Here is an 18501-nt window from a genome sequence, read left to right as displayed (position 1 = left end):
CTGTCACCCTAATGAAGTGAGATTTCCAAACTGTGTGTGGTTACCTATTTCCCCGTTTAGTTCAGTGTTTTCTTCCGAACGCATTATTAACTTTGCTTTTGTGCACACCTTTGAAAACTTCTATAATCTTTAGAAACCTTAAAAAAATAAGTGAAGAATCGTCCAACTTATAAATCACAGTGAATAAAAATTACCATCTTCAAATCACTAACTTAAACATATAAGGATTGTAAGGCTTTAGGATGACGGTCATTCCTCTGAGTGTTCACTCCCTAGAACAGTTCACTGAATGCAGGTTACTGTTGGTGACATTGTTTTTCTCTTCTCCTCTTTAAACAACTGAGTAGATGCTAATTAATACATAAAATCATTGGTTTATGCTTCTTGACATTAAAAATCACGTTTTAAAATGAGCACATTAGGACCTTAGTTACTATAGACCCACATATCCCCATTTTCTGAGTAAGACAGCTCCTAATCATGGAGCACATTTGCAACAACTTCTCCCCTACACCCCCCAAAAGAAAAAAAGGAACAGTCTAGATGTGAAGCCAGTAAAGAGAGTCCTTAAATATTGGGGTGAAGTTGCGGAACTATTTTTCTTCACAGTTGACAGCTTCTGGCAGGAATATGAGAAAGGACTCAGTTACATTTAAGGCACTTGCTGTATTTCCTTACTTTTGGGGGGCAGGGACAAAGAATGGATGGGAGGAGTCAGGACAAATGGGACACAAGGGTGATGGTCTACATATGTTGTATGAAATTCCCAAATAATCAACAAAAATTATGTTGGAAGAAAAATACTACTAAGAGTTTTAAAGATGATATATTCAAACTTGTGGGTTAAAAGCTTAACAAAAGCCAACAATCAGATGTTTAGAAAGATAGGAAAGGGGTCTACTAGCTATACATTAAGAGAAACCAAGCAACTCTAAGAAGCACAAAATTCAGTGGAAATAGTTAAATTTTTCTGATTCCATCACAGCTAGAAGCTAATTTTACACCTATTAAAGAACACGCCATCTATATATATGTCTTTGGGTCACAAGCGAAGCATAATTCATCACATTACAGGAACAGACCTGGGCACTCAGTCTCCCCACTGATTTTCCTGCTTTGAGTCTCTCCAGTCCCCAACTAAACCAAGAATCTACTCAGGAAACAAGTTGGTGGTTGAGGAATTCTCCCTCAAGACTTTGCCAGAGACAATGAGTTTGATGGCTTTTCGAAACCAAGGATAAAAGAAAGCATAAATCAAAGGGTTCATGGCTGAGTTATAGTAAGCGATCCAAACTAGGATTTCATACACATACGTGGGCGTGATGAACCCTAGGAAGGCATCAATGATGGAGTCAATGAAGTATGGCAGCCATGAAAGGAGGAAGGCAGCCACTGCGATGCCCAGGGTTTTGGCTGCTTTCCTCTCTCTCTTGGCCACCCTGTCCTTGTAGCTGTCTGATGCCCTGGCAGTCTGCTTGCTCATCTTCTCAATGTTCTGAGCCTGCTGTTTAGCAATGAGGAAAATCTTAGAGTAGACAGTTATCATCACAAGGGTGGGGATAAGAAATAATAGGAAATTGATGAAGACCCAGCTTTGATTCACTGCAAGTTGACAGCCACCCACACAGGTGAGGGCACTCACTAGATCCTCCAGCCCAGCTTCATTAGCCCCTGTATAAAGGAGAGAAAACCCATAAATGGTGGACAGGAGCCAGGAGAAGGTGATGCACTTGCCAGAAACAAATGCAGTAAACCTGGTGGGGTAGGTCAGGGGGTCACTGACTGCAATATATCTATCAACAGAGATGAAGCACAAGTGGAAGATAGAACAATAGCAGAAAGATACATCAAAACAAGTGTGTAATTTACAGTAACTCTCCCCAAAGTACCAGCATCCCTCCACAGACCTCACTGTGCTGAAGGGCATCACAGTCAATCCCACCAAGAAATCAGCACAGGCCAAGGACACCACCAGGAAGTTGGCAGGGGAGTGTAGCTGCCTGAAATGAAGAATTGATGTCATCACCAGGAGGTTTCCACACACAGCCAGCGCAGCCCCAAAGCCAAAGACTGCATAGAGGATGAGGCGAGGGCCTGGGGAATATGGGCTCCTGACACAGGACCTGTTCAGGTTCTCATAGCACAGCTCTGTAGATGTGGCAGAGAACATATCACTGCTCAGGATGCTGTCTTGATCCCAGGGAAAACTGTCATTATCTGTAGCCATGTATGCTACTCCAAAGATCCTCAGAAAAAGTGCAGTGTGTAATTGCTAATACATGTTATCCATCTTAACACAAGACGAAGACATCAGTTTATATTTTCATTGTTTAAAAGTATTTCCTTCCTAATTCACAGTCAACTACCCTTATTATATAAAGGCTGCATATGTCTTTCTAAAAAGTCTTTGCTTCATCTATTTCTTCACATCCTTAAAGCACCAGTGTATTCTGCAATGCACATTTGAATCTCCAGTTTTATTAGCATTCTCAGCTCTACTTAACTAACCTACATTAATGCCCCAAGCACCCCTAACCCTCAGGAAAGCACCTAATGACTCCAAATGCAGTGTGTCCCTAGGACTGAATCCCCACGGTGTACGGTGAGGCAAGTGAGGGCTTGTCAGTAAGTGTGCTGTTTATTTCATAAACAATTTTCCCCTACTAATATGCTACCGACAACTGACTTTTCTGTGTAATGCGGTTGAACATGATACCTGCCCCAATAGAACTTTACCTAGAATATTAAGTTTTGTTCATTTATTATGGATAATCTTTCACCTTCATCAGAAATCTCATATTGGAAGTTATCAGAATTTCTTCATGAAAATTCTTTTGCCCTTCAAGGATTGGTATGGGTTAAAGAAATAAGACGCAGAGCCGTGAGAATGCCTACTTTCCTCCACTTTCAGCTCTAATATTTCTGATTTAGGAAAGTGAGGGCGTCGACTGCCAGCATTTGCTCTGGAATGAAGCAAGGAGGGTCTAAGAGCAAATGGAGTTTTTTCTCTTTGTAGTTTGACTTAGACAACAGACTTGTACAACAGACTTTCTGGAAAGATACAGTAAGAATCAAATGTGGAAGGAATCTTCAACTCGAGGGCTGCTAATGAGTACCTCTATTTATCTGGAAATTTCTCTTTTCCCTCACAAGACACATTATAGAGTCTGCCTAGATTCTGAAAAGGTTTTTCTTTTAAATGTATGCACATTATTAGTACTGACTTTTAAGTACAATATTGTAAATTATACTTTAAATACTTCATATCAACATCTATCTAAAGTTTTATTTTAATTGGGTATTTTATATATTTCACATGTTATCCCATTCCCAGTTTCTCCTCTGCAAATCCTCCATCCCATCCCTCCTTACCCTGCCTCTATGAGGGTGCTCCCCCCCCCCACCTGCTCCTGCCTCACCTCCCTAGCATTCTTCTACACTGAGGCATCAAACCTTCACAGTACCAAGGGCCTCCCCTCCCATTGATGCCAGATAAGACACCTTCAGCTCCTTCAGTCCTTCCTCTAACTCAGTCAGTGTGTTCAGTCCAATGGTTGGCTGCGAGCATCTGAATCTGTATTGGTCAGGCACTGGCAGAGCCTCTCAGGAGACAGCTGTATCAGGCTCCTGTCAGCAAGCTCTTGTTGGCATCAGCAATAGTGTTTGGGTTTGGTGTCTGCATGTGGGATGGATCCCCAGTCTCTGGGGCAGTCTCTGGATGACCTCTCCTTCAGTCTCTGCTCCACTCTTTGTCCCTGCATTTCCTTTAGACAGAAGCAATTCTAGGTTAAAATTTTGGAGATGAGTGTGTGGCCCCATCCCTCAAGTAAAGGGCCATGCAAACCCCTGGATATGGTCTCCGAAGGTTCTCTCTCCCTTTCATAGGGTATTTCAGCTAATGCCATCTCCATGGGGTCCTGGGAGGCTCTTGCTTTCCTAGAATCTAAGATTTTCTGGTTGCTTCCCCCAGTTCCCCATGCCCTATTGCTATACACCTCTGTTCAATTTCCTGACCCTCTGTACATCTCCTCCATGTCCTCCCATAACTGATTCTTCCCCTCTTTCCCCCCCTTCTCTTTTCTTCCCAAGTCCCTCTCACTCTCTAATTCCTTTGATTATATTGTTCCCCCTACTGAAGTATCCAATTTTTTGTCTTCCTTCCTCTTGAGCTTCATGTGGTCCTTGAGTTGTATCATGCGTATTCCATGTTCTTTGCTTAATATCCACTTATCAGTGAGTACATACCATGTGTGTTCTTTTGTGACTGAGTTACCTCACTCAGGATGATATGTTCAAGTTTCACCCATTTGCCTAACAATTTCATGAAGTCATTGTTTTTAATAGCTGAGTAGTACTCCATTGTGTAAATGTATCACATTTTCTGTATCCATTCCTCTGTTGAGGGACATCTGGGCTGTTTCCAGATTCTGGCTATTATAAATATGGCTGTTATGAACATAGTGGAGCATGTGTCCTTATTACATGTTGGAGCATCTTCTGGGTGTATGCCCAGAGTGATATAGCTGGGACCTCAGGTAGTACTATGTTCAATTTTCTGAGGAACTACCAGACAGATTTCCAGAGTGGTTTTTCTAAAGATTTTTCAACAATTTTTACTTTCATTAACAGGTGCATTCATTGCAGTTTTAAGTCAGCCAGCATGGTATTATTGCTTTTAATTAATAATAATAATAATAATATACAAAATATTTTTCTTATTTGCCTACCAGAACAACAAAAGGATAATACACTTTGTAATACATTACCTACATGGCCCTATGCTAATAAAGCCACACTTTGATAGCTGGGAGTTTCCCAGTATGTAGGTGCTGGCAGTGCACATGTGGCGATGGGTGTGTGCACCCTCAGAGCCTTGTAATGCCTAGGGGACACGGATGCCCACTCTCCTTTCCAGTGCTTAGATAGGAGAGACAGTGGATTCCCAGAACAAGTGGGCTAGCTAGAACAGCAGTATTAGCAAGCTGTAGGTTCAGCTGAGAGACTTGCCTCAAAGAATTATGGGAGTGCAAGTATATAAGTGTCCTAATGCTACCTGTAGGTTTCTACATGCCTGTGAGCACATATGGACATTCCACATATGCCAAATATAAAGATAATAATTTTCAATTAGCTGTCCAACTAAAAATCTGTCTATTTTGTTACTGGAGATTTTTGCATGTAGTTTAGGAGCATGGTATCAGTTTAATTGTAAATAGTACAGTATCATTTTTAATATACATATGACGGTCAATGTGCATTTTTATAAGTCATAACTTCAAACATTTGATCATTTCCTTAGTTTCTATTCCTGTGACAAGTATCCCAAAATATGTGTTTATATTTTGTAATATTAATATTTTGTCCAAGAAGTAAAACCAACCTTTTCTACTAATACTTGAACATTCAAAGGAATTAATTATAATTTCATGAAGGATATGAATACTTAGTTATGTGTTTTAAACAGCCCAATACTTCATTATTATTTCTTTTCTTTTAAAATTTTATTTATTTTATGTATATGAGCACACAGTAGCTGTCTTCAGACACACCGGAAGAGGCCATCAGATACCATTACAGATGGTTGTGAGCCACCATGTGGTCGCTGGGATTTGAACTCAGGACTGCTGTAAGAGAAGTCAGTGCTCTTAACCGCTGAGCTATCTCTCCATCCCCTCATTACTATTTCTTAAATAATCTATTCTTTTTTCCATGTATTATTCTACCTTGCTGGGTTTTTAATTATCATCATTATAGAAATATTAATGTTTATAGAAAATAAAGACTATTACTGTAAATTATGACATTGTACATACAAAATTTCAGATAAAGAGTTAAAGAATCCTACAAAAGACAATTTCTAGAAGCTGCATAGAATGGTGCCAGTGATAAAACCTAGTAGAGACAATAGAAAAATGAAAAAATGAGAGACATTCTTACTGTTAAATAAAATACAAAAAGATAAGAGCAAACATGCACACATCCTCACAAAATACTCAATACAGCCAAACATGGTGGCACATACCTTTAATCCCAACACCAAGGAGGCAGAAATAATTTATCCTGAAATAAAGTGAGTGAACACACACAGACACACACACACACCTCTATACAAATAAGGAAATAAATGTAATACCTGTTAAAAATGACTTCAGTAGTAATGTGGACAATTCACTCAAAAAAAATACAGGAATGACTGACATGAGTATGAAAATAGATTTGTTTTCTTCATAGTTCTATAAATATAATTCAAAGCATGACTTTTCTTCTGTTATAAAATGACAACATTCTGTGTTGATTTAACAAAGGGGGTTCAGTTGAATATAGTCAAATGTGCTGATAAGGGAATTTTGTTTAGGTTAAGAAGAGAAAAAGTTAAATGAAATTTTAATAAAATTTAAATGTGTGTATTTACAGAGTCCTAGTGCTGGAAAACTGAGGCCAGAGGACTTTCCTAGAACCTGTGGCTGGAAAATCAGCCTGTACAACATGTCAAGAGACTAAGTGGAAGGAAGGAAGGAAGGAAGGAAGGAAGGAAGGAAGGAAGGAAGGAAGGAAAGAAGGAAGGAAGGAAGGAAGGAAGGAAAGAAGGAAGGAAGGAAGGAAGGAAGGAAGGAAGGGAGGGAGGGATGGATGATAGAGGGGTGGTGGTGAATAGATAGAGAGATAGATGATAGACAGAAAGATCATAGAGTAAATAGAAAGATAGATCATAGATAAATCATAGATCATAGAAAGATAGATAGATCATAGATAGATAGATAGATAGATAGATAGATAGATAGATAGATAGATTGATTGATAGATAGATAGATAGACAGACAGACAGACAGATAGATAGGAGACCCAGAAGTTCTATGAGGACAAGGAAATTTTTCTGCGATAAAACTGAGCCATACTCAGCACTAATTGGGTTTGAAATGTTAGTGAAAAATGAAGTCAAAGTTGGGGGATTATGGGACGGGCACCCGGAAAGGGGTAAGTTCATAAGACATAAACACATGATGCAAGAGTATCAAAACTAATGGAAATTACTTTTAAAATACTGGAAGAGAAGAATCATCATTGTCCAAAGAACGCTCATATATAATAAATAGGATTAAGCCTGTTTGACAGCTGAGTCACACAGCTATCATGAGCAGATTAGTATAAATTACAGATTGCTTATGAAACATTCAAAGAGTGTAGCATTTCTACCATAACTACTCATTAAGAAAACCACTATTAAGATTGTATTTTCATCTTTCTCAGTTTTTTCAATCAGGTATAAACATTTATGTGCATATTGAATATAATTAAAATTATTCTATACAAACATTAAGAGGGGAGCCACATTAAAATTTCTACATTCTGTCTATTTTATTTAAATTCATATTCCACACCTGAAGAAATGGCTTAGAAGTTAAGATCGTCTGCTGCTCTTTCAGAAACCTCAATTCAGTTCCTAGCACCCACACAGTGGGCCAAAATTATCCCATTCCAGAGGATCTGATGCCCTCTTCTGGCCTCTACTGGCACCAAGAACACACACATGGTATATATACAGACATTTAGGCAAAGCACACACATAAAATGAAAATAAGTATTAAGTATATATTCTTTTTAATATCTCCCATTAAAAACAAATGAAACTTAAGAGTGACCATTTTGTGTGGCTGTTTGTTTTTGAGACAGGGTTTCCTTTTGTGTAGCCCTGGCTATCCTGGAACTTACTCTGTAAACTAGTCTGACCTTGATCTCACAGAGTTCCACCCATGTCTGCCTCCTGAATGATGGGATTAAAGGAATTCACCACCACCCAGCAAAAATGACTATTTTTCTTTCTTTTCTATTTTTATTTTACTCTCCCATTATTCTAAGTTACAGTTATTAAAACTAAATCTGTGGCACTCCAGATCTTAAACTATGTAATTATTGGTACTAATTTAACATCTGATGATTTTAATATAAAAAGGAATACTGGAAAGCAAAAGGAGATTTCTGAAGACATTTTAAAGGCAGTCAGTGTGAAAATAGTAAATAAAAATTCTCAGAACAACACAATGGCAATTTCAAACAATAGGAGAAACAGCATGGCTTACAAATCAGAACAAGAATCTGTCAGGATAGATATTGTCCACATCTCCAGAAGGGATCTGATGTCACCACTAATTAAATGGTTGTGAATGTGATTGTTTGCATAGACGGAAGACATGCTGAAATGACATGACATCTCTTGCTTGCCCATTTGCACCAGGGATTCAATCTTCAGGGCCTTAGGTTTTGGCAGTCATTAAACTACTTTCCTGCGGGGGAGGTGTGCTTTGGGCATTCCTGGGTCTGTAAAGTTGGGTAAGCATTGCCAATAAAAGGTGATTGCAAGCAAATATCACACAACAGAGCACCGTGGAAGACAGGCGTTTGTTTCTACAATATGCAGAAGTAGGTAATTCCGAAGCACATTTGAAAATAGAAAGAAGTAACATGGTGTATAACAATGGGAACTGACGACTTAAGCCTTAGAGAGGAAATAATGACAGTACAAATTAAGTTTATCTAGGATGATGGAATTAACTTTATGTAATGAAGGAATAACTAGATTCCTAAGCATGGCTAAAATAATTCACAGGTACAAGAAGGGAGATAAGTACTATTGACATATTTTTATATCTTTTCTCCAGGATTCTTTGAAAACTGGAGTAATATACATGGACAAATTGGTTGACCATTTTCTCAGTGATCAATCTAGAACCATGAATGAAGATCTGTTCTCTGCCACATCTACAGAGCTGTGCTATGAGAACCTGAACAGGTCCTGTGTCAGGAGCCCATACTCCCCAGGCCCTCGCCTCATCCTCTATGCAGTCTTTGGCTTTGGGGCTGCGCTGGCTGTGTGTGGAAACCTCCTGGTGATGACATCAATTCTTCATTTCAGGCAGCTGCACTCTCCTGCCAACTTCCTGGTGGCATCCCTGGCCTGTGCTGATTTCTTAGTGGGTCTGACTGTGATGCCCTTCAGCACGGTGAGGTCTGTGGAGGGCTGCTGGTACTTTGGAGAGAGTTATTGTAAATTCCATTCTTGTTTTGAAGGGTCATTCTGTTACTCTTCTATCTTCCACTTGTGCTTCATCTCTGTTGATAGATATATTGCAGTCAGTGACCCCCTGACCTACCCCACCAGGTTCACTGCTTCTGTTTCTGGCAAGTGCATCACCTTCTCCTGGCTCCTGTCCATCATCTACAGCTTTTCCCTCCTTTACACAGGAGCCAACGAAGCTGGGCTGGAGGATCTAGTGAGTGTCCTCACCTGTGTGGGTGGCTGTCAAATTGCAGTGAATCAAAGCTGGGTCTTTATCAACTTTCTATTATTTCTTATCCCCACTCTTGTGATGATGACTGTCTACTCTAAGATTTTCCTCATTGCTAAACAGCAGGCTCAGAACATTGAGAAGATGAGCAAGCAGACTGCCAGGGCATCAGAAAGCTACAAGGACAGGGTGGCCAAGAGGGAGAGGAAAGCAGCCAAAACCCTGGGCATTGCAGTGGCTGCCTTCCTCCTTTCATGGCTGCCATACTTCATTGACTCCATCATTGATGCCTTCCTAGGGTTCATCACGCCCACGTATGTGTATGAAATCCTAGTTTGGATCGCTTACTATAACTCAGCCATGAACCCTTTGATTTATGCTTTCTTTTATCCTTGGTTTCGAAAAGCCATCAAGCTCATTGTCACTGGCAAAATCTTGAGGGAGAATTCCTCAACCACCAACTTGTTTCCTGAGTAGATTCTTGGTTTAGTTGGGGATTGGAGAGATTCCCAGCAGGAAAATCACTGGGGAGACTGAGTGCCCAGGTCTGTTAATGTTAAGTGATGAGTTATGCTCGAGCTGTGATCCAAGCATGTAAATCCAGCTATTCATGCTGCCTGATTAACATAACATTCAAATATAATTGTGATGGTTTCAGTACGACAGGATCACAGGAACGATGGAATTCTCCACACTTTGCTTTTTATTGTTTGCTCTTGTGATGCTTGGTTTTGTTTTGAGTTTCCCTATATTTTATGGATTAGTCAACCTTTCCTTAGTTTTCTTGAGAAAATAATGTGTGTGCTTATGTTAATGCATATCTCTCTCCATATATGCAATGTACATAATTTTAAATGTTAGAACCTATTTACAATTCTAAATTATGGCATTTCCCCTTTCATATTAGCTCAATCCCTTAGTGTCACATATCTTCATCCTGTATTTCTTCCAAATAAAATTAAATGCAGAAGAAAAAACATAGGTGTTATATGAAAACACAAACATGAGGTGTTCCAAATCATGCATCACAAAGAACACTCACAGTCTCACTCACGGAAAACAAGCATGTTAGCTCAGGTACTGGCAACAATAAAGACAACAAGCAAGTAATAAGACCCATTCAAGATTTACAGCCTTGGGCTGGTGAGATGGCTCAGTGGGTAAGAGCACCCGACTGCTCTTCCAAAGGTCCGGAGTTCAAATCCCAGCAACCACATGGTGGCTCACAACCATCTGTAACAAGATCTGATGCCCTCTTCTGGTGTGTCTGAAGACAGCTACAGTGTACTTACATATAATAAATAAATAAATCTTTAAAAAAAAAAAAAAAAAAAAAAAAAAAAAAAAAAAAAAAAAAAAAAAAAAAGATTTACAGCCTTGCCATGAGTATTCATAGCTGCGACGTCAGAGGTCGCAAGGTTACCCCTGAATGTTCCTCTACTCACTGAGGACACAGAGCACAGACACTGCTGTCAACTTGCTCCTAGCCTCTTGAAGTACAATGTGTTTACCGCTATTATTTCACTGGAACAAACTGTCATGACAAAATGTATAAGTGAGACTCACATATAAGAGTAGACATCGAAGGAGTGATTAATTTACAGTAATACCAATGTTCGGTCTGCCAATATTCTCATGCGTGCTTCTTAATCCAAAACTACCTTTGTTGTACAAGATATTTTTTCTCCAAGACTAAAAAAAAAAAATGTGTCAATCATAGACCTTTTGGCTTCTTAGCACATGCTTTGTTAGCACATCAAAGAACACAATGATTATTACATTTTATACAGTTTGATCCTCCAGTATCTCGGAACTTCTCCTTCATCAGACCAGCATATTCAAGTCCATTTAGTCACCCTTGGATTAGCTGAGGTGACAAATCATAAATCACTCTCCATGAGCACTAAGAGTACAGCCATGTTTCTGCATTGCATGAACCTTCACCTTGGCAAGTGTCCTCTGTATCAAAGTTTAAGACAAAAGTGATTGTGGAAGCTTTCTCATCCAGTCGTCCAGGTTTTAGGACCCAGGATGCTTATCCTGTTTACCGAGTTACATTTTGCAGTTTAATGATGCACACATATTTGTTTCCTCTCCTTGTCCATCTGCTGGCCTCCAGCAGAGACCTTCCAGTGTGTATTGAACATAGTGATTAGTCAGTGGATTTTGGCTGATTAAACATGCAGAAATATTCCTTTAAAGGCAGAAATATTTTAACATCTTTCTTTTAAATCCAGAGGGATTTAAGAAATGCGAATCTGCATGTTCACAGTAAGTGACTATGGGGTCCTGGCCACACTTGTGCTGTTTCTGACTAGTTACAGGGCCAGGATGGTCCTTCAGAAAAAGCCAAGAGTCCTGTTCTGGTTTCAGCACAACTCCTTCCTCCATTAATCATACCAGCCTAGTTCTATGGGTCCATGGCTATCCATTCTCTGCTCCAATATAATTTCTTTATATAGCACCCCTACCCCATATAGAAAAGAAATTAAATAAGGGGACTATTGAGAGTGAAGCAATAATTTTCTTTGTGTCTAACAGTGTTCTCAGTGGGACCTGCCTTCAATAACAAACCTAGAATTGCAGGCTCTATGATGGGGTTCATGTGTGATGGCTCTGGCTAATGATGTTCACAGTAGGTGCCTGATATGAGTGTGCCATCCCAGCAGACCTCTTCCTGATCCCATTTAGAGTCTGAAGGTGAGAAGAAACCACATGGACTTGTATGCTTGAGGTCACTCTGTTTGCCACTCTTCTGAAAAACGTAGTAATAAAACAATTCAAGCTTCATTCTCCTTTAGGCTTCCTTATCCAATGGCCCTGGGAACCTGCTCTTTATTCATATTGAGTAACATAAAGGTGGAATTGAGAACAGTGGTAGAAGGAAAGTGGACTGAGAGTGGCCCAACGTTGCCACTCCCAAGGAGACCACAGTCCGTGAGTTTCATATGCCCTAGGGACAGGAGCACCCAGGCTTGTCTCTTCTCCAAGTTTCCTCATGTAACAGTGTCTCAGCTGTGTATGGCACGCTCTTCAAGATCTGAGGAGTAAATATGGAGGGTTCGAATAAAAATAATCACACACCCCCTATAAGAAGGAAGCAGAGTGTCTGGGGCAGAGCCCCCTGGAGAGTTCATGTTTACTCCAGGATTCGGAGTACTTTACTGTGATTTGGCTTAGAGGTAGAAGCACAGAAAATTCCATACAAGATTCATTGACTTCTTTTCATTCCTTTCTTTTGTGGTGAGGTTTTGTAACAGGGGTACTATAAAGGGGGAACTATTAAACGGTCCTTTATTTCTTTGTGATCCGTATTAAGACTAGAGTCCTCTGGACTTATGTCGCCTGCACATATGTAGCAGATATGGAACTTGGACTTCATGTGGGTCTCCCAACAACTGGAGCAGTGGCCGTCTCTGACCCAGACTCTGTTTCCTGCCTTTGGAATCCTTTCCTCTCTCTGGGATGTCTTCTCTGGCCTCAGCAGGAGAGGACGATCTTAGTCTTGATGAGACTTAATGTGCCTAGGCAGGTTGATACGAGAGAGGGGGGCTCTAAGGAGAAGGGGAGAAGGGAATAGGAGCAGAGGTTGGTAGGGTAGGACTGAGAGAAGAGGTGGGAGGAGGGCCACTATCAGGATGTAAAGTGAATAAACAAACAAACAAACAAACAAACAATTGGGGGAAAAGTATAGTTCTCTCAGACATCAACATGAAGGAAGATCAGTCAGAAAGAGTTTGTTCTCCATAGCCTGATAATTTGAAGGCAATAGTAATGTATATTACACACACACACTATTAGGTATGCTGCTTCATGCCTTTAATCTCAGCACTGAGGAGAGGTGGACAGGTCTCTGTGAGTTTGAGACCACCTTAGCTAAGTAGTGAGTTTTTGGGTACCCAGAGCTACATAGTGAGGACAGAGAGAAAAAGAGAGAAGTTGACTCATTTTTAAACATTATGTATATGATTGTATAACTGTATGTTATTTGTCCTATAAAATGAGGGAAGCTAATAAAATATCCTTAGTACATCATTTCAAGCTTAGAAACAGTGTTCGGAGTATATTAGAATTGAGACTCTTGCCAGATGTGGTAGTATTTACCTTCCCAGCACTCGACAAAGGCAGAGGCAGAGGCAGAGGCAGAGGCAGAGGCAGAGGCAGAGGCAGAGGCAGAGGCAGAGGCAGAGGCAGAGGCAGAGGCAGAGGCAGAGGCAGAGGCAGAGGCAGGGGCAGAGGCAGAGGCAGAGGCAGAGGCAGGGGCAGAGGCAGGGGAGCTCTGAATTCTAGAACAGCCAAGTCCACTAAAAAAGACCTGCCTTCAAAAATCCTGTGTGTGTGTGTGTGTGTGTGTGTGTGTGTGTGTGTGTGTGTGGTGTGTGTGGAAGTTTTTTATCCTTTGCCTAAAAACAAACTTTTTGAGGGCAGACAGACTCAAGCAGATGTGGCCTGAAGCCTTAAATAAAGTACTAAAACTGAAGCATTCAATGTTCACAATGATGAGACAAACTTGTGTGGCACCTGAGATCTGACCAGCAGATGAAGAAAGAACATGTGCTAAACTGCACTTGGAGAAAAGAACAAACAAACACAGTTTCTTACACCTTCTCACCCTACTCCAAATACCCATAAGCAGTTTAGAGACACATTTAGAGAAACACTTGTCAGCCTTCAGTGGTGAGGTAGAGAATTAAATTGACCCAGGCACACACTGAGTGTCTGAGACCATTACCAGACAAGCTGGCTGCAAACTCAATGCCCAGTGTTCTTCATTTACAAATTAATGCTTCAACCTGTCTGGTGTTTGGTTACCTACATTCTCTAATCCATAGAGACAGGACTAAAACACTTCCTCTCATTAGCACTCTTCTGAGTTAGTGCTCTGCCATGACCACAGGACGTCATTATCACATCCTTCTCTTACTTTGGTCATAATGAAGACTGATTCACACGTTCAATCACTGGAGAGATGGCCTCCTTAGGGATTTCTTGAAGGACCAAACTAAAGATGAAGCATGAAAATGAGAAGGAAACTTTATCTGATGTAAGAACCAAAAGTTTGCCTGAGATTCCTTTCCTGGGCATTAGAGTCATAAACCCACGGGCATCAGACTTCTTCCTAACGTTGCCAAACTGTTTACTAGAAGTAGTTTGGGAGACAACATTAGAGAGTTGTATTTGTGCAAGAATTTAGAGGCCTTGGGAAGAGTTACACCCGACCTCAGCATTTGGGAGAAGTACTCCTTGCTAAGTTACTAAACCTCAAGGTACAACATTCCTCTGTTGAGCTTAGATGACATAGGTGTATACATAAAAGGATTGTACAAATACTGAAGCAGCATTTGCAGAACCCTATTTTAGGATCCTTGGCCTGGATCCACCTGTCCTTATGCTCACCAAGCATTGTACTATCACAAGCTTTGTCTTTTTGTTTCTGGTGCTGCAGCCCGCATGTCCAGCTCCACCCTTATGTTTCAGTAGGTCTTCAGCTTCATAACCTCAGGCTTTGTGACGATGGAGACCACCTGCATTTTTCATTACCTTATAACCAGTTACAGACATCCACTAACTATGGTCTGAGTAGATTAACTAATGAATGAATGAATCTAAGGATAATAGAGGGAGCTATGAAGTTATCTCTCTACCCAATGTCAAGGATGCCAGAGGGAAAGTTTTTATTTACTAGAACATAGATCTCAGTGTGGGGAAGGGGTAAGTTTGTCTGCTGAGACTATGTGACAGTGTTTGCAGACATTCATATCTGCAGGTTGTGGGTGGATAATACTGGTTGCACACAGGAATGCTACTTGGTGCCATACAAAATATAGGATTGTTTCAAATCTCCATAGAACATAAACAGGGAAAGCCTGGCATAGAGTTTTGCACCAAAGCAATTAAAATCATTTTATGAAATCAGACACTAAGAAATCTGAATGAGATCTAAATAAGAAAATTGGTGTGATTGACATGTGGCCAGGCAGCCAATAGGATGACTAAGAAACACCTGTTGTTCTTTATAATGAACCACACAAGCTTATAAATGTCAGCATGTCTCTAGCTCTGGGCCGCCAGAGAGTTGAACCCTTTGTCAGGAAGGTTGAAAATTGTTTTTTTCTTAATCCCAAATCCTTAGCCAGGATTGAGACTATGAACACAAAATCCAATTCAGAGTTCTCACTCCCTGCACGTTGTTCTTTGTAAACTGAAAAACCCTTAGGAGCATGCTCAGAAAGGCCAGTCTCCGGTAACCACAAAGGAAGTTGTGTACAAGATGAGTGCTCACTGCAGATCTGTCACATGGATAGGGAGACTGTACCCTGGCCCCAGGTAACAATGGCATAGGAGCAGAACTCATCTCCCCAGCAGTCCCCGAGAAGAGCTGCTGCATCTAAACACTATGTTATTTCTTTAGGCCTCCGTGTAATAGATCTTTCTACAGTGTAGTATTTCCCTATGGCTTGTTATCTTTCTGCTTAGTTGCCACAATAGATGCATAAATGACTCTTAACAGACCGGAAGGGGCTAAATTGACCTTTAAACTTTATAGCTCCATCCTATCTTTTTGAAACCCCAGGAAGGTGACTAGGTTATGACTGAGAAGAAAGACCTTGTTCAAATCTGTAACAAAGGAAAGAGAATTATTTGACCTAAAACACTCAATAGTAATTGATGTAGAAGAGACTTGTTTTGTTGTCCAACTCTGCTAATAATCACCGTTGACTATAATCTTATTGGTTCACACCTTGCCCTACTGGGATTCTGAAAAAAGGTTCTCCCTTCGGTGATGTCTATTTAGCTGGAGGACAACTAGGCAGTAAAGCGTGTCACATGGATGTAAACCTACAGGTGACCCTCCAACTCTACAGCTGCAGCCACTCTTCCTGACTGCTGCCAAAAGAACACAGAGGTAAAAATAAAATATAAGGACTTATTTAGAAATCAGAGAAAACTTAATCAATTAAGAAAACGAGTCATCTGCTTATTAAAATTCATTCCCCATTATTTTGGACCATAGGAGCATTTATTGGGTTTTTTTTTTAACCCAGAGAATATTAGAAGATTGTCAGAAGGATTAAAAATAAAAATCTATATTAGAACTAATATTTCACAATATCCTCTGTCATCCTGTTGGATTGGTGTGGACCTCTTCTCCTTACAGTATTGAAAATTAGAATTCTTGAATCTTGAGAACCGAATTCAATTACAGGACTTCTGCCCGTGCAAATAGCAGCAGCATGGGCAGTAACTCGTCTCCGCCCACCGTCCTGCAGCTCTGCTATGAGAATGTGACCGGGTCTTGTGTGAAAACCCCCTACTCTCCTGGGTCGAGGGTCATCCTCTATGCAGTCTTTGGCTTTGGGGCTGTGCTGGCAGTGTTTGGAAACCTCATGGTGATGATATCCATCCTCCATTTCAAGCAGCTGCACTCTCCCACCAATTTCCTCATTGCATCCTTGGCCTGTGCTGACTTTGGTGTGGGCATCTCTGTGATGCCCTTCAGCATGGTCAGGTCCATCGAGAGCTGCTGGTACTTTGGTAGAAGTTTCTGCACTTTCCACACCTGCTGTGATGTGGCGTTCTGTTACTCTTCTCTCTTCCACCTGAGCTTCATCTCCATCGACAGGTACATCGCTGTCACGGACCCTCTGGTCTATCCCACCAAGTTCACGGTGTCTGTGTCTGGAATTTGCATCGGCGTCTCCTGGATTCTGCCCCTGGTGTACAGCGGCGCTGTGTTCTACACAGGGGTTTATGATGACGGCCTGGAGGAATTATCCAGTGCCCTCAACTGCGTAGGGGGCTGTCAGGTAGTTGTGAATCAGAACTGGGTGCTGATAGATTTTCTTTCCTTCTTAATACCTACACTTGTTATGATAATTCTGTATGGTAATATTTTTCTGGTAGCTAGACAACAGGCTAAAAAGATAGAAAATATTGGGAGCAAAACAGAATCATCCTCTGAGAGCTACAAAGCCAGAGTGGCGAGAAGAGAAAGAAAAGCAGCCAAAACCCTGGGGATTACCGTGGTAGCATTCATGATATCATGGTTGCCCTACAGCATTGATTCATTAGTTGATGCTTTTATGGGCTTCATCACCCCTGCCTACATTTATGAAATCTGTGTTTGGTGTGCTTATTACAACTCAGCCATGAACCCTCTGATCTACGCTTTATTTTATCCATGGTTTAAGAAAGCTATTAAGGTTATTATGAGTGGCCAGGTGTTCAAGAACAGCTCAGCCACTATGAACTTGTTCTCTGAGCAAATATAAGCAGCAGCAGAGAGTAACGTGCAGGTACCTTTAATTCCCAAATGAACTGAGTGTTTAAAGGTCTCAGCAAACTCTTAATGGAGAAGAATAGTGGCTGCTCACATCAGAGACAATGAGTTAGCAGTTCCCAGTCTTATTAGGGTGAGCACCTTGCTGCCATTTCTCTGGGAGAAACAAAAAACAAAAAAAGGAACTTGACCAATAAATGTTAAATTCTTATTTGTTCTCTTCTCAGAGCTGAACAAGCCACACTCCTTTCATTTAGTTCCCTCCCTCCATTCCCTCTCTAATCCACTCATTTCCCTTTACCCTGCTATAGTCTCCTGAAGCACCACAGATACCATCGGATGCTCTCCTCTTTTCTTTACAAGGCTTCCTGGTTGACCCAAGCCTGCTAAACATTTCATTTCATGCATGAGCTAGCTCCTCCCCCCCACCCCCCAGTTCCCAATTTCCTTTGACCTTTCAAAGACAGCATACAAAAGGAGGTTCTTTGGCAAATTTAATCAAGTCAGTCATGTGAGAGGTCCCAGGGTGTAAGGAGATAGTTTGCAAATGGACACCACCTTAATCAGGTTGTTATTGCTGTCTTCCTATATCATGATTTCCTGTGAGAAGGCACTGTGATTATGTGTGATTATGTGGCTGCTCCCTTGGCTGGGAACTGGGTACATGTGACACATGGAACCCTACATCACACTGGCCAGTTTATGTGCATGGAATATTACCTGTTCATTAGGGAGATTCTTTCAAGTGAAGTCCCTAGTCTTCTTTAATAAAGTCTAGTTACAATAAAGACTTTGTGAGTTTCAGTAACTATGTAGAATTAACATCAAGCATTCAAATATTCATTGATTTACTTAAAAAAAATGAACTTTGTGTCTACACCAAAGTGGAATCCAAGCTCTATGCCATTGGAACAGGGAATAGCATCCCCCTTTTGC

General features: G+C 40.8%; 3 protein-coding genes across 3 annotated transcripts; 2 read left to right on the top strand and 1 right to left on the bottom strand.

Moving 5' to 3' along the window:
- Positions 1-1150: 1150 nt before the first annotated feature.
- Positions 1151-2227, bottom strand: Taar7b (trace amine-associated receptor 7B). Its single transcript, NM_001010827.1, has one exon. The coding sequence runs from the start codon at positions 2225-2227 to the stop codon at positions 1151-1153; it is 1077 nt and encodes a 358-aa protein (NP_001010827.1).
- A 6457-nt stretch (positions 2228-8684) lies between these two features.
- Positions 8685-9761, top strand: Taar7a (trace amine-associated receptor 7A). Its single transcript, NM_001010829.1, has one exon. The coding sequence runs from the start codon at positions 8685-8687 to the stop codon at positions 9759-9761; it is 1077 nt and encodes a 358-aa protein (NP_001010829.1).
- A 6758-nt stretch (positions 9762-16519) lies between these two features.
- Taar6 (trace amine-associated receptor 6) lies at positions 16520-17557 on the top strand. Its single transcript, NM_001010828.1, has one exon. It carries the CDS (start codon positions 16520-16522, stop codon positions 17555-17557), a length of 1038 nt encoding a protein of 345 aa, NP_001010828.1.
- The last annotated feature ends 944 nt before the right edge of the window (positions 17558-18501 follow it).

Source organism: Mus musculus, chromosome 10, assembly GCF_000001635.26.
Source record: "Mus musculus strain C57BL/6J chromosome 10, GRCm38.p6 C57BL/6J".
NCBI lineage: Eukaryota > Metazoa > Chordata > Mammalia > Rodentia > Muridae > Mus > Mus musculus.
The sequence above is the reverse complement of the archived record's forward strand: the minus strand, read 5'-3'. Positions and strand labels throughout refer to the sequence as shown.